Source organism: Metarhizium album (assembly GCF_000804445.1).
Source record: "Metarhizium album ARSEF 1941 chromosome Unknown scaffold_20, whole genome shotgun sequence".
NCBI classification, from domain to species: domain Eukaryota; kingdom Fungi; phylum Ascomycota; class Sordariomycetes; order Hypocreales; family Clavicipitaceae; genus Metarhizium; species Metarhizium album.
The window spans coordinates 164,515-186,555 of NW_024467594.1; the positions used below are offsets into that span (position 1 = coordinate 164,515).

Here is a 22,041-nt window from a genome sequence, read left to right on the forward strand (position 1 = left end):
AAGCCTCTGCTCGCATCGTCGTCACCCAACAGCTCTTTCACTTCCTCTCTGGCCCGCTGCTCGGCGAGGCACCGTCTTCCTTGTTGTCCTTCTTGGTCGCCTGTTTTCCGTAGTTGCCATTCCACACATCCGCAATCTGTTCGAATATAATGCCGCTCAAGCCCTTGCCCTCTTCGATGCTTCTCCGGTGCTCCTCCGCACGCTTCTCCTGCCAGTCCTCCGACTCGCCTCCCATCCAGATACCCTTGACCATGCCGGTGGTTTTGTTCTTCTCTTGCAGCTGCCCCCGTTGCTCTGCGGCCTCCTTCTTCCTCTGCTCCCTCAGCAGTTGTTGTGTTTTCCTCGCCCCCTCCGGCAGACTGTTGTCGAAGACGCTGCCCACGCGGTTGCCAAATCGGCCGTATATCGACTGCCCGGTGTACTCGTAGGCGAGCTGGTTGGTGGCGAGAGAAAACGTCCCGGCCAGCACGAAGAAGCGTATGTCCATCTTCCTCGGCGGCAGTAGCATGGCCAGCGGTGTGATGACGGCTCCCGCCAGAGCCAAGTTGTGCATGATGGGGCTTCGGGGAGGCAAGGCAGGCGCCGGCGGCGGCTCCTGCGACATGGCTGCGGTGTTGGGACTCGTGCCGATCGGATCGATTGTCGCGAGCGTGTGTTGGCGCAACGGGAGGTCGATATCCGGTGCCAGCCCAGGCGCGCGCCGTGTTGGATCACAATGCGCCGGGTTGACGTTTGTCACGGCACAGGGCACAGTGTGCCGAGCCTTGTGGTGGTGAAGCAACCCCAGGCTTTCATGTGGGGCTCAACGGCTGCTTGAAATCGGTTGTTCTGGTAAAGTACCCAGGTAAATTAAGTAGTTACGGAGTAGTAGTAGTCGTGCCAGCAACGCCGTAGCCTGAGCCACCCTGCAGATGACATGTCAGAACAACTTTCAAACAACAAGGACACAGTGTGTGGCCTGATTGGCGCCTGTTCAGCATATGCCACGACAAAACTGACAGAGGAAAACGGATTAATAATGCGGTGCCTCGATCTGAGATGGGTGGCTGCTGGGTGATAGCTTGGCACGGAGTAATCTCTGCATTGGGTACCTACCCTACGGAGTAGCTTGGATACTTGAGTAAGTTAGGTACCTAGGTACTTAAGGTAGGTGCCTACTTAATACATAAGACACCTAGGTACCTAGGTACTTGATGCATTGTACGGAGAACGGAGTAATCAACATAAATACCTAGGTACCTACCTTTTTACTTGAGCACTTAAGTAGGTACCTAAGTACATAATGTTACACACCCACACCCACTCACTGTACCTTCCAAAGTACTTACCCAAGCAAGTACGTGCCTCATAACGCGATCAGGGGTGTTGTCAGGACTTGTCCTCAGCTTCATCAGCTAGTATTACAACTTCATCAGCTAGTAGTTATTACAAGACAGGACCACCTCGGGGCAATTTTTGGCCTGAGTCATAGTCCTGCTGTCCTCAGAAACAGGAGCCGCGCGCGTGGTATCACCTAGTGCTACGTGGGTATGCACAAAACATACCAGTCGACGACATCCTGGTGCCTTTGTGTCTCTGTAATGTCATGCCTCCTAGGCTCCTAGCAGCGCATTTCCTAAACACAGAGGCGCTCTGCAGGTCCGACCGCGAACCTAAAAGGTTCATCGGCGGCACCAAAGACGGCCAAGGATTGCAACTTGTCGCACAGAACGCTCTCTCTTGGACCATTCGCTGGTCGGTCCCGTTGAGCGCCGCTCGGTGAATCAAGATCAAACGCCAGATGCTACCGCTCTCCACAAAACATGGGCGACGGAACCATGACGGCAGTCTAGTCAACCTGTCGACAGCGGTGTTGTTATTAGTGCAGGAAGGAAGCAAAGCCAACGCCCCAAAGCCTCGCTTCGCCGGATTTGATCGCCAGACCCTCGAACGCACGGCTGGGTAGGTAGTATTCACCAGCTGCTCGTACGTGACGGTGTAATGATAATGATGATGTGGGAGCAGTAGTGTGGAGGTGTCTGTCGGCCTGGCCTTTCGGGACAAAGTCTACCGCTCCGAGCATCTTGTGGGGAACGATATGCATGGCTGTCTATAGCCTAGTCGCAGCTAACTTATACACTGCGCTAGTTGCCATGGCCGTCCCACTGTGAGATAACTAGTCGTAAGTCTTTCTGACAGTTGCCATCGGGAATCGGGCCAAATCGAAACAACATGAGGCTGTCAGACATGTCAGAGACGTCGAGCGCAACGGCTCGCCGTTGCAAAGCGATCATATACCCGGAATATTTCCGCCCATGAGGCCGTAGGCGGCGACATGATTGGTGCGTACGTATGCGATGCCCAGGAACTCGGCGTATTGGTTGCCCGCAGTCTGCAGATGGCACGCGTCTACGGAGTAGGGAGTTAGGGAGTCGGGAGCAACTCGACACGGCGTAACGTGAAATTTACTTGATGCGTGCGTGTGATGACCAGTGGATCGGCACCGGGTCCAACAGTCCGGAATATGCGCGGTTGCGTGGGACCAAAACCTTGCAGTCCCTGTCTGATCATGGCCCCCTGTTAACGTTACTCCGTAGAAATGAAGCAATTGGTCTCGCAGGTTGTTGCTTCGGCACAAGCTGATAACCTGACTCGAGCACTCGGTGCTGTCGAGTTGGTTCGTCGATAATGCCATTATTTTGTTGAATAACGTTCAGGAACCGCTAGTGTCGAGCAGGTCTTGGCGGGGCTTGCCAAATCCGTGCATGGCCTTTCCAGACGTGAGCACAGACAGGTGTGCCGGAAGTTGACGAGTGTAGATATCTGGTCGAGGTACTCCGTACGGTAGTCCGTTCTCCGTATTCCGTAGTGGCGGGCGTCAAGTCCTCAATCACGGGCGCCGTCCGCCGTCACCCTTTTCCGTTGCTGTTTAGTGGCCCGGGCGGGAAGGGCCATTTCTAGCCGCATGAACAGGTATTAGACGGAGTACGGAACCGAATATTGAACCGAGCGGAAAGGGAAGGGAACATGGCCTGCCCAGTCTAATTAAATGTGTCAGAGTGTGGTGTCGTGCCGTGAGCATGGTAATGTAGTTATTCGTTCAAACCCGAGGACCAAGTCGAGGGGAATCTCTGCATGTACTCGGCACGGGAGGATTGGGATTGCGATGTGGAGGGTTGACTTATCTGCAAACTTATTGTGGTGTGGCCAAGACCATTCTTGGTTCGACTGATGCAGATCAAATCCCCCAGCTCTGGCCGGCTGGGCGGCCGGATAAAGTGAGGCAAACAAAGGTGGCCCAGGATGGAGGCGCGAGGGTGTCGAGTGGGAGCGCTCGAGACAATACTACGTAGTCTGGTGCCGTGGGTGAGTTGAGCCGGGGGCGCGGGCTTGCCGTCCGCTAATTAGCTAATTAGTAGCTGCCAGCGAACATTGAAGCCCGTTCGAAACGACATCTGGAACCTTGACCACTTGGCATTCTCAGTGCCGAGGGTCCAAACTCCAGGCTCCTTGGCTCCTGGCTCCTGGCTCCTGGTCCTCAGTCCCCAGCGCCCAGCGCCCCGGCTCCCGGCGGGTCAGGCCACCAAGCTGGACCACAAAGGTGCAAACAATCACGTCCAACGTTGAGCCGGGCGGGCAAGCTGCCTGTGTACAACAATGTATGTGCACCTTGCATTCCAGATTCTGGCGAGGTTTGGTTGGTCACCACTTAGTGCCAGGCAGAATATGGAGTGCCCTGTCGCAAATTGATTGTGGCGGAAGTTTCCACGCAGTATCACATCAATCAGTTAATATCTATATGTACTTGCTTTATGTACCTATACCAGACATACGTACTACCTTAGTAAGTACGTACCTTAAGTACTTAACATACCAGACCAGACCAGACGCACATGGGGCATAGGTTCAGGCCTGGTTCAATGTTGACAAGGAGCGGCGGCCTCCCCCGCTCCTTCCCTCCAGATGTCGTCCACTGGAGCGCCCCGGCTCCCGTAGCGGCCCCAAGTTGATCTCCTGGCTGGTCTCGCTTACTCTCTCGCTTGACCTCCTCGTCCGGTCGGCGGTGCGTAAGTAGTTAGTACTTGGGACGTTCTGGTTCTGTCGAGCGACGACCGGACTGGTGGCTTGCCTTGTGTCTGGCCAACTCGGGGGGCGCCTTCCTCGTTCATCTGGGCTCCAAGGCTCCAGGGAGCAGGGCTCCAGGGCTCCAGGGCTCCAAGGGGCTCCACCTCAGCTTCCCAAGTCTGCATTCGCATTCTCGGCGCATGACTGGGCGGACTGGCCGTTTCGCTTCATGTCCAGACGTCAAGGCCATCATGGTCTTATATTGCTCGTTATTAAGTCACTACGTACTCCCAGGTTGCTCCGTACATAACCTACTCGATACGTACAGACATAAGTTACTAACTCCATGGGACCACCCATCCCCATGGGACCGCCGGGACCATTGCATCTCCAAACCAAACCTCCCATGCCCCCGTCCCGTTCCCCCTTATGCACCGCGCCGATGCACGCCGACCTTTGCCTGCTTCGCCATCAATCTTGCTACCAGACTCCACCGCTGCTCAAGTCAAGCTAGCCGTCTGTCTGGTCGCTTGAGCTGATGGCGCCTACACGTCAACAACGGTGCGAGTCGGCAGTTCGCAAGCCTCGACGTCCGTCCCCGCAAATGCGCGAATCAGGACAAGATTCTTCCCACGCTGACGATTCTTGCTGCCTTTGGCAGTCACCTGCTGTCGATTTATTTATTTATTTATTTATCTCGACGGTTTCTATATTTATTTTTTTTACTTGTGCTCCTCTTTCCCTTTTGAATCTTGGCTCGTGCTCTGCGGCCTATGATGTTGTCCATTTCTGTCATGACCCTTCAGTGCGCATGACACTTCGGCCGCCTTGTCGTTCAACAAGGCCGTGCTCGAGCTGAGAGGCCTGCTCCTCTCTGGTCTTGCCTCGTCCTGACGGTACTGCTCATCTTTTCTCACCATTTTCTTCCCGTCCCGCAAATTTACCCGTCTCTTTGTTCTTGCCAACCTGCGCCGGCGGGCAGACCACCACCGGCTTCTATCCCAGTTTCCCGGTCCACGCCTCCACGCCGTGCCGTTGGCCCATTCAGTTCGTTCAGAGCCAGGGGGCCATCATACATACGCTGGCGCCGTGACTCGGGCGTCATCACATATATTTTCTTGTTCCGCCACCAGTCTCCCATACGCTTCAGGCCGTTTGTCGAGTCCATCGCTGCCCAACACCGTTGCTTCAAGTCAAATCGACGTCCCTTCCTCGCGACGGCAAGCAGGACCTCGGCCGCTGCGGGCTCGAGCCTAGCCTCGCAGACGCCCTTCACACCACACTGGCTCACCATGTCGACATCACCAGGGCAGCAACTCAAGTCCATCAATCCGCCCTCTGTGCCATGCCTTTCCTCCAGCGCCTCTCCCGGCAGCTCTACGCCCAAGGCCGGGGCCCAGATCGGCCCCGATGGCTGCCCGGTGAAGCGTGGGCGGCGAAGCAATCCAAAAGTCAAGACGGGCTGTTCCAACTGCAAGTAAGTGCAACCATTGCCACGCAGGCCGTCTCGTGGAAATCCCTCGTCACTCAATCAATCATGCCCTGACTGTTTCCCACAGACAGAGACGCATCAAGTGCGATGAGCTACGACCAGCCTGTACTCAGTGCGTGAGAAGCCACAAGGTCTGCACGGGGTACCCTCCACCTCCACGGAGCGCCAGGCCGCTTGCCGACATCAGGATTGCACCCAAACCGGCGTTGGCGATTCGGCCGCTGGCGCCATCCGGGGTTGTCGCGGCCAGCATTGTCAAGCCAACAGTCTTGCCGCCGCGCCGAGCCAATCGGCGCAAACGCCAATCGATAGTCACGCAGCATGCCCTTTTGGCTGCCGTGACTCCGCCTACCTTGTACCAGCCGTCCAACACCTTGGGATTTCAGCAAGTCGAGGGCTTGTACTTCGAACTCTTCCGCGTCCAGACCTCCTCCGAGCTGTCGGGATACTTCAATTCCAATTTTTGGGCCCAGCGAGTTCTGCAAGAGTGCCACGCCGAGGCAGCCATCCGTCACTCGGTCATTGCTCTTGGTGCTCTCTACAAAACTTTGGAGCAAACCTTTTACATGACGACAATCAGCCCCGAAAGGCGCGATGTGTTTATGGGGTCCTTCTTGTCACATTGGCAAGTTGCCGTAAAACAGTACTCTGATGCGGTGAATTCCATGATGCTCCTCAACGGGCAGAGCTTACGCTCCTTCAGAACTCGACTCATGGCTAGTATCCTTCTAGCTTGTTTTGACTCTTTCATTGGTGACCATAAACAGGCAATAGCTCAAATTCAGACAGGTCTTGGCCTGCTAGAGCAACTCAAGACGCTCTATCCCAACCACCGGACGCCGGGTCCGGACGGGTACATCGAAGACGATTTGCTCATCATATTTACCCGCCTAGCGATACAAGCCAAGTCGTACGACATGGCATTTCACTTTCCGCAACCCTACGTCATACGCCTAACTCCGCAGCAACCATCTCGTGGGTCGTCACCCGTCTCATCAGATATTGGATCACCCGGATCGCCGCCCAGTTTCACGGTTCCACCCCGGTTCGAGTCGTTGCTAGAAGCCCGTCTAGCCTCCGACAAGTTGTGCGAGAGGCTTCTCAAATTCATTGAACGACTTCAAATCGCGAAGAATAACAAGAGCAACGTGCTTCCCGAATCATGGAGGCAGTATGGCATGGACCTGAAGAGTGAGCTAGATGCTTGGGCGGTCGCCTTTGAGCACATATTTCTGTCTCGCTTCGATCCGCGGGTCAGCCTCATCGAGAAGACAGGCATATCCGCCCTGAAAATGTTTCAAATCAACAGCAATGTTCTATTCTTGATGATGTTTTGCGACACGGAAGAAAAATTCGACGCATTCTTGCCGCACTTCAAAGCCATTGTCGATCTTGGCTGGGAGGTGGTCAGCGCAGAAGAGCGCCGGGCCGCCACGGAGGAAAAGGTGAAAACCGAAGACGCCCAGACGCAGCACTGCACAACCGCCAGAGCCGCATTCAGAGCCGGCAAGTCCAACACGGCTCACATCAAGCCAAGCTTTTCAGCAGACCTTGGCATCGTACCGCCCCTGTTTGTGGTGGCAACCAAGTGCCGCGAACCAAGGCTGCGACGCCAAGCTATTCAGCTGTTACGGAGCAGCGCGAGAAGAGAGGGCATGTGGGACAGCGAGCTGGCAGCCAATATTGGCCGCTGGGTCATGCAGATTGAAGAATCCTATGCCGACCTATCACTGGAGTGGGATGAATCGGCGCTGCCGTCGGAGCCCATTCCGGAGCAGAGGAGAGTCATGGTGAAGTCGGCTGATTTTGACCTCAAGGCTCGATTCGTCGAGCTGCGAGTGGGCACACGGGCGGTGCATGAGGGATCTCACGACGACAGGGTACGGTGCACTAGAATCGCGTGGTAGCCCTGGACGTTGGTTTTGATGACTTTGGGCAGGAAATAGGAAACGGCCGTTGGTATTCAAGGCGTTGCTTGGGCGGGGAAGGGTCGGTTGGAAGTGCGAGATATCCCAGGGTTTGTTAAACAGGGGGCTTGTTTGTTTCATCTATTTCTTCACTTTTTCAAAAAAAAGTCAACTAGATAGACCCCCTCTCTGCTGGCAACGCAGTGCGCCTCGTGCCGCCAAATCGCAGTGCTTTGATTTCATTGGATAGTAAAAATACATTCCCAATCACACATGGCCCTCACCCGAGAAAGCAGATTTGTGCATGTTCAAACGTTTCTTGTCAACTCGACGCAACATGTTGCGACACTTGCCGAATCATCAGCACGGTCCTTGACGGCTTCCAGGCCCAGCAAAGCCGAAGCATGATGACGAGCCGACCGACGCCAGGAAATCAACCAACAGAGAGAAAAGACAAGGAAGAAGAAGAAGAAGAAGAAAATCCGTCAAGTGGGCGGCAACTCCTCCCTACAGATAGGACACTGCAGCCTGAACCGCAGCCAGCTCTCCAGACAGGCCATGTGGAAGACGTGTCTGCACGGAGTGACCATGTACATCCTGCGCGCGAAGACGGCCGAGACGCTGGACTCGTCCTCGCCAGCCTTGACGACGGGCAACTCGAGCACCTCCCTGCAGATGGCGCAGTCGACGTGCCTGACGACGCGGGAGGACTTGTCGTGCGCCGCGGGGGCGTGCCTGTCCAGACTGCCGCGCTCATCGGGGGCGACCAAGCCGACGGGCAGGCCGCCGCCCTCGAGGCCGTCCTCGCGCAGGACGGGGTGGTAGTCCCAGGCGTCGGGGGCCCAGGAGAGGGGGACGCCGAAGCGCGGACCGACGACCTGCTGCGCGGCCAGGACGACGACCTGGACCCAGACCCAGCCGGCGAGGGCGACGAAGGCGGGCGCGTCGGTCGTTGCGTAGAGGAAGTTGTCGTGCTTGAGCCAGAAGTAGGCGATGGGGAGGAGGCGCAGGGCGGACTGGCCGAGGACGAAGCGCCACGCGAGGGCGCGCCGGCAGTTGCGCAGGGTGTTGCGGTAGATTTGGGGCGTCCACATGGACAGGTAGGCGAATGCGCAGGTGTTGAGGAACACGGACCGCGGGCGGGGGTACCACGTCGACGAGGAGATGGCGAGAAAGGAGACGCAGAGGGAGAAGAGGATGAATCTGCCGATGATGGCTTGGAAGGTTGGCGTTTGCGGGGCCGAGGGGCTGCCGCCGCGGCTGACGGGCACGGCTGAGGCGGCCGAGGCGATTTCGGCGGAGATGTCTTGGTCCGAGGGGACGATGACGGGTGTCTCGACGCGGCCGGAGGCGGCCGTCACGGGGCCCGGGAGCAGACCTGGCGTTGGGCCCTGCGCCGTCGTGGTGGATGGGGAGGAGGAGGACTGGTCGCGGCGGCCTCTGCTCTCGGGCAGTTGGACTTCGTATATCTTTGCCAGGAAGCTGCCGCCAATGGTCATGCTGAGAAACGAGACAAACATGAGCGCCAGCGTGGGCAGGAAGGTGGCCGCCGCAGAGGACACCCACGTGGCTGCGGCGGTGAAGGTCATCCCGTCGACGATGAGCATGGCGCCGATGGTGCCGAAGCTGATCCTGCCCATGGTGGACGGCGTGAAGGACTCCTTCATCTGGTCTCGGAGAAGGCGGACTTGGCCGAAGACGACGAGGGCGTAGAGCAGCAGCCACGTCTTGATCTGGTGCGTCTGCACCTCCCTCTTCAGGCCCACGAGGTGGTCGGCTTCGCTGGGCGGATAATCCGGCGGCCCCTTGGTTTCGAGGAAGAACGAGCAGTCCGGGGAGTACACGACGGCGGACACCCTGAGCTCGGGTATCCGCGGGATGGGCGCGCCGACGGGATGCTGGAGCTCCGACTCTATGGCGTTGATGGTGTCCTCGGTAGCCCCCGGGACGGCGTCTCGGCCTTGAGTCGACTTGGGAGGCACGGGCGGGTGGACCTGCGCGTACATGATGTATTCGCAGTGTGGCGACGGGTACGCCGTGTACAGGGGGTTTTCGACGTCCGAACTCCACGGCATCCGCTGGTCGACGTGGACGTGCTCCTCTTTGCGGCGGATGACGCGGGCCAGCGTCTTGTTCAGCAGCATCTGGCTCGACTGGAAGAAGTCTGGGCCGGGCGACAGGTGCGGCAGGGCAAAGATGCCTTCAAACTTCTCGCTCGTCGTCGTCATGAGGATGACGCCCTGGCGTGGCCAGTGGACGCCCCAGAGCTTCATCTCCCAGTTCAGGCCGGAGCCGGCGGTGTCCTCGATGGTAGCTGTGCCTCTCACGCTGCGGATGATGCCGCCCGACAGCGGCGCCATGTCCCGTGGCAGCTGCTCGTAGCGGGTGAGCGTCTTGTTGCCGCTCAGACGAAGCATCATTCTGCCCGCGTTGCCCGTCACGTTCCGCGCCCACTCGACCTTGTGCCCCGTCCACTCCACCTCGGGCACGCTCCTGGACAAGTTGTAGCTGTCGAAGCCGCGAGACACAGAGCCCGGCTTGCGAACCCAGTCTCCGTGGACGGTTCCCGAGGCATCTGTCCACATCGCCCCTCCCTGCGCCACATCCCACCGCTGGTTTCCGTCGACGGGCGGGACGGCATGTCTGCTCAGCTTCAGGCCCTTTTGCTTGAAAGTTTCCAGGTCGTCCCATGCGAAGCCGTCTGATTCCCTGAAGCCCGTGAGGTTCAAATGTTTTGCTTCCACGACATGTCCACCCTCGGTCGTCTTGTTCTGAGGCGCAAAGTCCGCCCACGCGGTCGTGTTGAGCACGTCGAGGGCGTCTCGGTACCGGGCAAGCCGATCGACGGCCAAGTCAGACACGGCAAGAGACTGGTTTCGGGAGTCGCCTTCTGGGAAGAAGACCCATATGAGGAAGAGGATGAAGAGAAAGGCGCCCGCCGGACTCTGCGCTGCGGGAGGCATGATAGTGGCCGACGCAGCGCGGGAACAAGGGCCGTGCGAGCTACGTCGCCAACATGATATGTTGCCCAGCAAGAGACACTTGCGAGGGGGATTGCGTGGGATGAGACGAGGCGAGACATCCAAGAGCTGGAGGGACACAGGATGCGGCTCGAGGTTGACGGCGGCGGCAGCGCGTCTCGGTGCTTCAGTCGCCGTGCGCCGCAGCGTGCGAGCCAGACGACATGTGGAAGGAGGCAATGGCGCACCTTCCAAAGAGATGGTACGGAGTACGGAGTAATGAGACGGAGTACGGACTGCATGTGGGTCCGCCCGCCCCGCCCCACCAGACGCCAGCCCGCTTGCACATGCTCCATGCAACCAACCACTCGCTCGACCATCACCATCAAGGGCGCGTCAAACATCTTCCTATGATCTGTCTATCGCCCGTCTCAACGCTCAATGATACAGACAAGACTCGCCTTCGCCGTAATCACCAACAATAATCATGCAGTCAACAGACCCCGCGCCCGGCGTCGACAAGGCCCCCGTACGTGACGCCCTGTTTCCTCTTCACTCCGCTGTCCTTTGAGGAACAAGCATAGCTCTGACGTACCTCGACGACCAGTCGCCCGATAATTCCAACGCCGACGTCTCGGCCGCCGTAGAGGACTTGTTGAACACGCTATCCAATAAATTTGCCAGCGTGTCGTCCGAGATTTTTGCCAAAAGTGAGTTTCACGCTTGCGCACCAAACCATCCATCCCCTTTCTTCTTCCGACGTGGAAAATGAGGACATCCGCAACACAAAGCCAGCTGCTGATTGAAGATGCTGCTGCCGAAATTCGACAGTGGATGAAATGTCACGCAGATTAGACAATTTAGAGGCGGCGCTGCTGGAGACCAAGGCAAACGAGGGATCGGGCTCGACAAAGTCTTGAGAGTGTTTCACATTGTGAAAATTCGTCATGAGTAGCATTGTACATACTGCAGGCTTTCGTGTTTACCCTGTTCGATACCTCTTATTGATTCCATACTTACGAATCAGCCGAGTCAACCGGCGTGTACTACTTACCTTGGTTGCACATATGACGTAAATGTCCTCAAGCCTCTGCTTCCAACTGCCCCCCCAAACCAGTTTGGCCACAATCCATGTTTCAGTCAACGCTTTCATCGATTACAGCTCATCCCTGATCTCTTCGGCCTTCTCGGCAGCCTTCTTAACGAAGCGGCGCAAAACATTCGTCCTGCTCTGAACCTCATCGCGCTTGGACGGGCCCAGGCCGCCATTTTCCAGGATGCCCTCGAGTCTGGAGAGCTCCATGGCGACAAAGTTGTCGCTCTTGTTCAGCTTATCAAAGACTCGGATGTAGTACTTGGCGTAAGCATACTTGGCGTCGTCGCCGAGCTTCTCAATGGCACTCTTCACCTCGGCGGCCGTATCCTCCAACTTGGCGCCCTCGATGAACTTGGCAACCAGCGAGTCGAGGACGGGAATTGTTCCGGCATCACGGTCAAGACCACCACCCGCAACGCGGTGAGTGCCAGCCTCCTTGTTGATGAACTCGACGAAGGCGTCCTCGGAGCGAGCCCCATCGTAGCTCTCGGCCTTCTTGCTCCCAGCGGGGAACCACTTGATGGTCGGGTAAGAAGTGACGCCCTGTTCGGTGGCCACGGCCTTGCTGTGGGGAGCCTCAGCATCCACCTTAGCAATGACGACATTGGCTTCGTTGGCGAAATCGGCCGCAAGGCTCTCCCAGGTAGGGGCCAGGTTCTTGCAGTCTACGCACATACTGTCAGCAATTCCCAAATTCCAGCATACCCAGAAAGCCGAAGCACTTACGTCCGCACCAAGGAGCAGTGAACGCAACAAGCACATTCTTGTCACTCCCAATGACCTCCGCAAAGCTGCTGTCAGTAAGCATCACAACTTTGCTAGGCATTTCCAGCTTCTTCTTGGCCTTGACCCCAGCCTTCTCCGTCAGGAACTTGGTCAGACTCTCCAAATCTCGACCAGACTTGTACTCCTCGGGCTTGTCCGACTTTCCGTCAAAGTACTTGAGCGTAGGGAATCCCTGGATTCCAAAGCGCTTGCCCAACTCCCGCTCGGAATCGGCGTCGACCTTGGCAATTTGTACCTTGTCCTTGGCATGCTCAAGGGCGAGGGCGAGCTCCTCGTACGTGGGGGCCAAGGACTTGCAGTGGCCGCACCAAGGGGCGAAGAATTCAACGAGGGTGGGTATTCCCGACTTGAGGACGACCTTGTCGAAGTTGGAATGTGTGAGGTCCATGACGGCGGATCTGGCAGTCGCGACGGCAGCCACGGCGGCGAGCACGAAGCTCTTGATGAGAACCATGTTGGGCGGCTGTTGAACCTGCGAATGGATGAGCAGGAGATTTTCTTCAGGATGAGGTTTTTCTCAACAATTGAATGGATAGTCGTCGCTCTTCGCCGCAGTCTGTGATGAAATCAAAGTTGACGCGGTTGAGTGGCTGATTATGTTTGTTGCTTGGGAATGAAATGTGTCTAGAGTCTAGACGCCAGCTTGCAAGACCGTTGAACCCAAGTCCGACTTATTAGTAAAACGCCTGCCCCACGCAAAGCTCCCCTGCCAAGCCAACTGCCTGGGCTGCCTGGGCTGCCTGGGCCAACGGACAATCGCCATCACGTGAAGATAAGACCGTTCATTTTCGACACGCTTGTGTGGCTACGGCGTAATTGAGTCGGAGGCAGTTCATGAGACGTGGTCATGCCAAAATGCCTAGTCGTGGACTCATCGGACGAGCGTCTGCATTCTCCTGAATCACACCTTGCAATACGACGAATGTATGTAAAAACTTATGTACGGTGTTGTTCAATTGATCGTCTTACTGATTCCCCCTGTATGCCTGTCTAAAGTACACGTATCAAGACAATGGGAAGAAGCAGAGTGGGGAGATCTCCGGGGCCATCCTTGGAATATACAAGAGCCCTTTTCGCTCAGAAACATGGGAATTCGCACATCTTACACTCAGCTTCACCCTCCTGCCGTATCGTCGATAAGATCTCCACGGTACCTCGCTCCTTTTCGTTTTCAAGCCGATGGATTGCCCTTCGCCTGTGGTATTTATGCTTCTCTCCGTTTCTTCTCCTGGTCCACAATCATACGGTTGCTCTTATTTCATAATGCGTGTGCACAGACCAGTAGCAACAGTTTTACCGCCCTCACGAATGTTAAATCTCTGACCAACTTCAATAGCGTTGGGGTTAGTCAATGTCACCACCATCTCGACGTTGTCACCTGGCATGACCATCTTGCCCTGAGCATCCTCGGTGCCCTCGGGGAAGGTCAGGTCGACAGACTCGTCAGATGTTCTCAGGTAGAGCTGCGGGCGGTAGTGCTCGTGGAAACCAGTGTGGCGGCCACCTTCCTCCTTGGTAAGGACGTAGAGAGAGGCGAGGAACTGAGTGTGAGATTTGACTGTACCAGGCTTGCAGACAACCATGCCGCGGCGGACATCCTCACGGCGGACACCGCGAATAAGAAGACCAGAGTTATCGCCGGCTTGTGATTGGTCACAAGACTTTTTGAAAGTCTCGATATCGGTCACCTTGGTCTTGATGACCTCCTTGCCTTTGCCGACAAGCTCAATGTCCTCATCGCGCTTCAGTACACCACGCTCAACACGTCCAGAGACGACAGTTCCACGGCCGGAGATAGAGAATACTTCCTCAACGGACATGAGAAAAGGCTTGTCCAGGCTACGCTCAGGGGTAGGAATCCACTCGTCAACAGCGGCCATGAGCTCGTCAATCTTGTTGTTGCCAATCTCAAGTTTCTGGTTGTTCAAAGCGCAGAGAGCGGATCCCATGATGACGGGAGTCTCGTCACCCTCGAAGCCGTACGTGTTGAGAAGCTCACGCATTTCCATCTCGACGAGTTCCAGCATCTCGGGATCATCAATGGTATCGATCTTATTGACGAAGACTACAATCTTCTGAACACCGACCTGTCGGGCAAGCAGCAAGTGTTCACGAGTCTGGGGCATCTGTCCGTCGGAGGCTGCGACGACAATAATAGCACCATCCATGTTGGCAGCACCAGTAATCATGTTCTTGATGTAGTCGGCGTGACCGGGGCAGTCAACGTGAGAGTAGTGGCGCTTCTCGGTAGCGTACTCGATGTGAGCAGTCGAAATAGTAATACCACGCTTGCGCTCCTCGGGAGCCTTGTCAATGGCACTATAGTCGAGGAAGTTGGCGAGGCCCTTTTCGGCCTGTCGCTTCGTGATGGCGGCGGAAAGCGTGGTCTAATTTAGCCGTTGGTTAGCTATCCGATATTTCGCCCGGTTGCATTTTCCTCTCCCTACCTTGCCATGGTCGACGTGGCCAATGGTACCTGGGAATGACATTAGACTCGACTTGTTTCACATGGCATATTTCACAGCCATACCAATATTGACATGTGGCTTGCTTCGCTCAAAGACGGCGTATGAACGATAGATGTTGAGAATGCCAGAGGCGGTTTGAGGTTTGATGGCCGTCTGCAGGGGGTTAACACGGCCACTGCGCAAGCCGTGCCGAGCAGTCCGCAAGAACGGCGCAACAGATCTAAAAGCGGCAGGCATTGTGAAATAAACCGAAAAATGAAAACGAAATGCGCCGACTGGAGAAGAGAATGAGCGGAGGATTTGTGCAGTAGAAGATTATGCTACAGAGTAGAGGTGCAAGTGTTCTGGAGTCGCCGTTTCGAAATTTTTGTGAGCTCCAATGAACCGCAGCTTCGAGCCCAAGTCGTGCCTGCCGCTACGTGCAAGTCACGTGAGGGTCCTGTACAGGAGGTTTCACCACTCAAATTCGTCTCATTTCCAATTGCTACTAGGTTAGTTTGTTCAGAACTTGCACCCGCAGCACATGTCAAGATTGTCTATGTAGTCGGTGAACGCCTCGCAACAGTCTCTGATTCTACCTTGTTTTACCCAATTAAATACAAGACCGCTCGCTTGTCTATTACCTCTTCATAGATACGGGCTGCTACTTGTCCCGTCATCATTGGCACTCAGCTGACAGGAGTCTAAAGCCACCGAGCATCATATGGCTAGGTTGGATTTTATTCATTCAAAATCTAACCCTTAATCTGAAGCCCGTTTGAGATATTCGTGCTGCAGCAACGCCAGTCGTTCCCACAAGCATAAACGCTCCAGCAAACGCTTTCAGTAGGGATAAAGGTGATTGGCGTATACAGACCAAATGGCACCGAGGAAAGACCAATAAGCAATAACAAAAATATTTCCCTGAAACGGTCGGGTCAGTCCTTTTCTCGAAATGGTCTGGTGCCCATTCAGCCGTCGAGACTTGACGGTTATGTTGGCCACGATGAGAAGAGCAAGGATTAGGAAGGCGGCACTCCGCATGGCCCACCCGTATCCAACAGTCTTGATGAGATTACTGAGCATAATTGGGAATACAACGCCTCCAAGACAGACTGGACCCGATGGCGAGCATTCCAAACGCCGTGCCGCGTCTCGCTTGAACCAGCCGCTCACACAGCCAATGGCCGCCAAGAAGCTGGCAGAAACACCAAGGGCGCTGCAGAATCCCTGGGAGAGCATGAACTGGTAGTATTTGGACGACAATGACGCCATCATGAGGCCGAAGACGTGCAAAAAAGATCCAACGAGGAGTAGGGATCGCGGACCATGACTGTCAAAGTTTCTTCCTGTCAATGGCGACAAGGCTGATATGAGATTTGCATTCCCGGGATCCAAGCAATTGGACTTGCGGTATACTCTTTGAGCGGTCCAGACTCGTAACACTCTTGGAAGGTACCGACACCTAACAAAGCGGTCACCAAGCTGCAGCTTGGCGTTTGGAAAATCATACACGGGAAAGTATGCAGGCTCAAGGGCGTATTGTCACTCACTATTAATCCAACCAAAGCTGCAAAACGAGACAGCCCAGGCGCCTAGCACAACCAGCCAAGCCTCCAGGCCGCCATCCGGGAAGTCGTCGTCTGTGAGTCACTTGGGTCTTGGCTCGTGGTCTCAACATCACGACGAGAGACTTGGCGCGAGATCTGTTCACCTGTTTCGGCAACCCATTCACCTTGTGCCATAACCGTATCTGACTCGGCCAATTTTTGCGCACGGCGACTTAGCGCCTGCGCAAGGATATCTCGCCCGGAATTTGCATTTGAACTTTGAAGCATTGTTCACTGGAGACTTTTCGTCCAACCTTTCAATCATCACGTTCGGCGAGGGGGGGGAGAAAAGGATGAAAAGAAAGAAAGCCGTCCGCGATGTTGGCTCCAGAGCTAACCGGGAAAGAAAGACGGTGAGAGAGTCATATCGAGAGCCGAGAAGGGTCCGGCCCGGGAACCACTGGTCACAGCGGAAACTTCGCCGGGCGGCGGCTAGGAACCCTGATTGTAATGGAGACCCTCAAGACACAGCCATGACAGTGGGTGCGAGGACCTCGGCTGACCGGGACCCGGTTCGTTGGGAACTAGACAGGTCCCTCGGCACGGCCACGGCCGCCAAGGCTTCGCATCGCATAGCGCTGCATCAGGCCGACAACAGAAAGCTGTTTACATACATGTTGCGTTCGTAGACGACTAGCCGTTGAGACGCCGGTTTTGTGCGGAGACATGTTATTTCCGGACGGGGATGAAGGCACCCGGGTGCTTGACCCCGTCGGCCGGGACCCGGCACAGGGATCGGAGGAGAAGCCCACCAATGACAGACGGCCAGCCTTGCTGCACCCGCAAGACCTGGGCAACAAGCAATGCGTCTTGGTCTTCGCAGAGCACGGTGCAACAGAGATATCCCGAGTCTCTTATTATCGTCATGTTCCGTCTCAAACTCTTTCCCACTCCTGCTCCTGATCGTACTTGAGTCGTGCCATCTTCGCAGCATCGAGGCAGCTCCTGTGTCGATGTGACTCGCCAAGCCAAGGATCCACTTGCCACAATTTTCTGTCGACTTCATCTCGAGTCTCGACCCTCATCAAGGGCCATCCCGAGCTGCATCATTTCTCTTGGCACAGCAAACCACTCATCTCGCGGCGGACTCTGTCATCATACTTCCGCTCAGAGGCGCAGGCGTCAACTGCCTCCATTCGCCAGCTCCAGACTCGACGCCGCCATGGATCAACGAGCGCAGCCTGTTGAGGCCCAGCAGCCGCCGGCGCTCAACCTCTTGGGCCAGACCATCGCCCGTCTCTCCGAGTACGGGCAGAACGCCACCAACAACATCTCCCAGGGCTTCAACAGCATGACCCTGCAGTCGTGGATCCGCATCGTCGTCATTGCAGGCGGTTACATGCTCCTCCGGCCCTACTTCCTGAAGGCCGTCACCAAGGGCGCGGTAGAGAAGATGGAGAGAGACGACAGAAAAGCCCGCGGCGAGGACGACAAGCTGCCCCGTCCGGAGCTCTCGCCAAATGAGTACCGCGGCTTCAGGGACAAGCTGTACGCTGCCGCCGACGACGACAATGCCGGCGGTGATGGCACCAGCTCGGATTGGGGTCAGAAGGCGCGCGTGCGCCAGCGAAAGATGCTGCGCGAGCTGCTGGAGGAGGATGAGAGGCGCAGAGCAGCACTGGATGAAGATGCTGATATTCAGGAGTTCCTGGAGGATTGAGAGGGGTTGCAAGCTTGGAGTCTGGGGGAACATGGCGTTATTCACGTGCGGCATCATCAGTAAGGCTGTGATATCAATTCTGCCGTTTGCATGGGAGAGAGATGGGTGCGAGATGCGCATTTCGACTGTTTGTCTTCTGGGGGCCGTTTGTCCTGTTGGACATTGTTTTGTAAGTGTGCCATGGCATCGGCCGCACGAAGGACTCGGGTTGTTTGTATGAAAAAAGGGCATTTAGCAGCTCACCCACCCGCCTTCAATTACGTCTTTGGATGGGCTCAATGAAGTCATCGGTGCAAGTGACGCATTGCCCATGTGGAATAAGTTGCATGCTGCACAGGTGAGAGCAGCGTGACACTCGTTGATTTGTTGTCTAGGGTATGGTAGCACCAGGTCCAGTGTTTTATCGAAAGTCGAGTAGGGATACGGAGTACCAGGGTACTTGGCACCAGCACGGAGCACGCCGTAGCGACTTGGTACGTAAGTATATTGTACCACAACCTCAGATACTGAAGTACCTGCTAGGCACCTACGCCACCGACCAGCAACCTGAGCAATTGCCAGGTCAAGTCGTGATCTGCAGCGCAGCGAGTGGTTGCTTCGTTGGCTCGAGTGGCATCTCTTCTCTGTCCGGCCCAGTCCGCTCCGTACACGGGGCTGGCGGCGCCTCTAACCACTCGTCTGCTTGCCGTCTGCAGGCCGGTTCTCTTGGACCATTGCCAACCCTGATCGGAGTGCCTGTTCCCATCTTGTGCTCCCGCGACGGCTTCATGCTTTGTTGTCCTCACCGCCGACACCCGCCTTCGTTCAGGGTCCCTGCTATTGCCTCGCTCGCTCCTTCCTTCCACTGCTTGGTCGTCCACCACGTCCTTGCCTTCCTTACTGCCCAGCTTAGCGCACCGTCACTCACCGTCACTCACCGTCACTCGTCATTCGTCACTCGTCATCACCCTCAGGCCACGGGCCACTGGTCGACCCCGGGCATCTGGGGTTCCAATAACCAACTTCGTCGATTGGCGTGTCTTCAACTCCTCAACCGCGTTCGGCGACGGCGACAAGACCCCGAGGAGTAGCTCCCTGTTGGCAACCATCGGGCCACACGGGAACCCCTCATCCTTGAAAACCGACCTCAAGACAGCTGCGATGCCTGTTGCGTGGTGGAACCCATGAACAAGTTCAGCATGGGCGACTCGCTCAACATCCAAAACATGCTCGAGACGGGCTACTTTACCACGTCCAGAGCCCGCAGCACTGGCCCGTCAGTGCAACACCTCCGCGGTGCAATGGTGGCCACCCTGACAGGATTTTGCCGTGTGTGCTAACTCATCATACAATGCAGCCCAGACACCTCCTCTCGATCTGCCGCACCGTCACCTTATGCACCCCCAGAACCCATTCCTCCACCTGTGCCCGCACACGGTCAAGTTCCCAGAACTGTATACCTTGCGCCTGCGCCAGAGCCAAGAAGATGCCGCCCACCACCACCTACCGTTGAAGACGAAATCAAGTCTCTTGCTAGGGAGCATGGCTCGCCTGCAGCGTCCGTGGTTGCTGAGGAAGAGCCACAGTGCAGAGGTCATGTTGACCAGAAGTATGTCATGGAGGATGTTCATGAATATAACCCCGAGAGGCGTTTCATATTTGTTCCAGACTCTGCAAAAAGGTCAACCTCAACCACAACCGATAAGTCCAAGACGGAAACCCGAGACGATACACGGGAACTGAGGGTACCTACGTCCTCTCGACGATCCCCAAGGCCAGAAGATGATCGCCGTGGGCGAAAGGAGATGTCCAGTACATCACGATATGGACCCGACCGTAGGAAAAGCCAACAAGATCTGCCGGCTATTGATACCGAACTGGATGGCCGACATTACTCTGACCATCATCGAACCCGATCAGCGGCTACCGGTCATAAGCCGGATTGTTTTGATCCTCGCCAGTCCCGTCGCTATGGTGACTACTTCCTATCACCAGATCCCATTCAACCTGGTCCAAAAGGACGCGGGAAAACACATTGTGACACGAGCCAATCCGCCGGGGGATACCGTTCACGTTCGCCGTCGAGTTCAAGTCACAGGTTCGAGACAAGCCGCGGTTCGGACCGCGATTACTATGGAAGAGATTGTGCACCACCATCATTGTCCACAAGGCGGTCCAATACCGATCTGGACAGCAGTCGGTCGAGAATGAGAGCGACCAATGATGTTGATCCTGTATACCGGGACGAGTATTCGTACACCAACAGTGACAATCAAGATGCTTCCTCCTACAGCCGCTTGGACAACTCCGGCCTCAGACTTTCTCCTCGCCACTCCAGAGAGCCCAGTCGTTCTGGAGACGAATTTTCTCGAAGTCCTCGCAGCTCCAGTTACCTGTCCTCCAAACCAGTAGTAGTTCAGGAAGAAAAGCCACCTCCCCGACAAGATCGCAAAGACGACGCTGGACATGTGCGGGCCTCCACTCGAACGCCCACCTTTCCGCTCATGGGCCATCCCGCGGTCGGACAGATGACGAATAATGCCCCGAAAACGGCGTCCACAGAACCAACAATCATGGCGGCCCGGACCACCGCCGACATGCCAAGAGGCTCCAACACTCAGCTCCCATACCCAGAAGATGATGCTCCGCCTGACGTTGGCCTTGACATACAAGACCGCAGACCGGACACAAGGCACCAAAAGTTCGCCGATTCTGGGTCTGTGTCCATGCCGGAGCCGTCGTCAACCGTCGCAACTACCCCAGGACGCTCCTTTGACTCCAACTATGACCCTCCAATGACACCATCCACAGCCGCAGCGACGCCGCAGGCCTGGCAACCACCCGTTTTCAATCCAGAGAAGGAGGGCGTTGGGGCTGAAAGGCCTATTGGCGCTTACAGGCGATATTCCGAAAGCCACGGGAACGACGGAAGCGACAATCTGCCCGCATGTCCACGCCAGAAACCTGTTGTAGGCAAAGTAGATTGGCTCACCCTTCCCCATACCAACTTCAACATATGCCCTACCTGCTACGACTCGGTCTTTTCTACAACAGAGTACCGAACATTTTTCAAGCCGATGCTCCGTCCGCTTGATGAACCAATTTCATGCGACTTCGGGGTCTCACCCTGGTATAGAATAGCATGGTTGCTGACTGTCAAGGACGAAATTCCAGACCTGCGGCTCTTGCGGCAACTTGCCACCATTAATTCTGCTCCAAACCTAGAGCCATGCCCTGGTACCAAAAAGGCGATCCGGACCTGGCTTACTGTCAAAGATCCTCATACACGACAGCCAGTAACTGACTTCTCTGTCTGTTACCAATGCGCCAGATCAGTTGAGCTGCTGCTACCAAATCTGACTGGCGTCTTTGTGCCAATTGACGCAAGACCAAAGCAAGATGTCTGCTCTCTACACTTTGTGCCCGAGCGAAAGCAGTTTGTGCTACTTTTTGATGCCTTGGAAACCACTTCCGACAGGGCCCTTGAGGCCAAGCAGGCGCCGAACGTGGATGATTTGGCGCGAGATCTATGGCACTTGACTGTGGGTTTCAAGTGCCGCGAGGACAGTCCGGTAATCGACGGATATTGGCATACAATGCAGTTTCTACCTCAGTTCACAGTATGCAGCAACTGCTTCCACGAAGTTGTGAAATCAAAACTGGCAGACGGAAACGTCATTGCACGGAACTTTTATATGAAGCCTCAAAGGCTCCCTTCGGCTACATGCCAACTTTACTCAACTCGAATGAGGGACATCTTCAAACGGTCTTGCCGCAGGGATGATCCAAGGTACTTGGAAGACAAGGTGGTCCAAAGGCGGCGCATAGAAAAGGACATTTACGAGAAGTTGGTGAAGCTTGACCGAGCCAATGTGAGCCCTTCATGGAAGGAAGAACAGGTGGAGAAGCTTGTTGATGAATGGAAGAGATGGGAGTAGGGAGCGTGCAAGGAACGCATGTTTGGATTGCATATATGGGAATTGTTTGAGGACTTTCATGGCGATGCAAGATATATTGCGATTTGACGATGAAGTGGCATAGTAGTAGTGGTAGTAGGCTA

At 55.8% G+C, this 22,041-nt stretch overlaps 7 protein-coding genes across 7 annotated transcripts; 3 read left to right on the top strand and 4 right to left on the bottom strand.

Annotated features, from left to right (window-relative positions):
• Positions 1–37: 37 nt before the first annotated feature.
• MAM_06357 (uncharacterized protein) lies at positions 38–604 on the bottom strand (the record flags this gene model as incomplete). Its single annotated transcript, XM_040825155.1, has 1 exon — positions 38–604. One exon carries the CDS (start codon positions 602–604, stop codon positions 38–40), a length of 567 nt encoding a protein of 188 aa, XP_040676811.1.
• Positions 605–5,336: 4,732 nt separating this feature from the next.
• MAM_06358 (C6 zinc finger domain protein) lies at positions 5,337–7,443 on the top strand (the record flags this gene model as incomplete). Its single annotated transcript, XM_040825156.1, has 2 exons — positions 5,337–5,521; positions 5,604–7,443. The coding sequence occupies 2 exons, from the start codon at positions 5,337–5,339 to the stop codon at positions 7,441–7,443; spliced, it is 2,025 nt and encodes a 674-aa protein (XP_040676812.1).
• Positions 7,444–7,928: 485 nt separating this feature from the next.
• On the bottom strand, positions 7,929–10,406 carry MAM_06359 (Zinc finger, RING/FYVE/PHD-type; the record flags this gene model as incomplete). The annotated part of the gene is made up of 1 exon (XM_040825157.1): positions 7,929–10,406. One exon carries the CDS (start codon positions 10,404–10,406, stop codon positions 7,929–7,931), a length of 2,478 nt encoding a protein of 825 aa, XP_040676813.1.
• A 1,153-nt stretch (positions 10,407–11,559) lies between these two features.
• On the bottom strand, positions 11,560–12,739 carry MAM_06360 (protein disulfide-isomerase tigA precursor; the record flags this gene model as incomplete). The annotated part of the gene is made up of 2 exons (XM_040825158.1): positions 11,560–12,164; positions 12,226–12,739. 2 exons carry the CDS (start codon positions 12,737–12,739, stop codon positions 11,560–11,562), a joined length of 1,119 nt encoding a protein of 372 aa, XP_040676814.1.
• Positions 12,740–13,538: 799 nt separating this feature from the next.
• Positions 13,539–14,990, bottom strand: MAM_06361 (elongation factor Tu precursor; the record flags this gene model as incomplete). The annotated part of the gene is made up of 3 exons (XM_040825159.1): positions 13,539–14,672; positions 14,733–14,761; positions 14,816–14,990. 3 exons carry the CDS (start codon positions 14,988–14,990, stop codon positions 13,539–13,541), a joined length of 1,338 nt encoding a protein of 445 aa, XP_040676815.1.
• Positions 14,991–17,504: 2,514 nt separating this feature from the next.
• MAM_06362 (uncharacterized protein) lies at positions 17,505–18,002 on the top strand (the record flags this gene model as incomplete). Its single annotated transcript, XM_040825160.1, has 1 exon — positions 17,505–18,002. The coding sequence occupies one exon, from the start codon at positions 17,505–17,507 to the stop codon at positions 18,000–18,002; it is 498 nt and encodes a 165-aa protein (XP_040676816.1).
• A 1,163-nt stretch (positions 18,003–19,165) lies between these two features.
• MAM_06363 (uncharacterized protein) lies at positions 19,166–21,919 on the top strand (the record flags this gene model as incomplete). The annotated part of the gene is made up of 2 exons (XM_040825161.1): positions 19,166–19,257; positions 19,339–21,919. 2 exons carry the CDS (start codon positions 19,166–19,168, stop codon positions 21,917–21,919), a joined length of 2,673 nt encoding a protein of 890 aa, XP_040676817.1.
• Between the last annotated feature and the right edge of the window lie 122 nt (positions 21,920–22,041).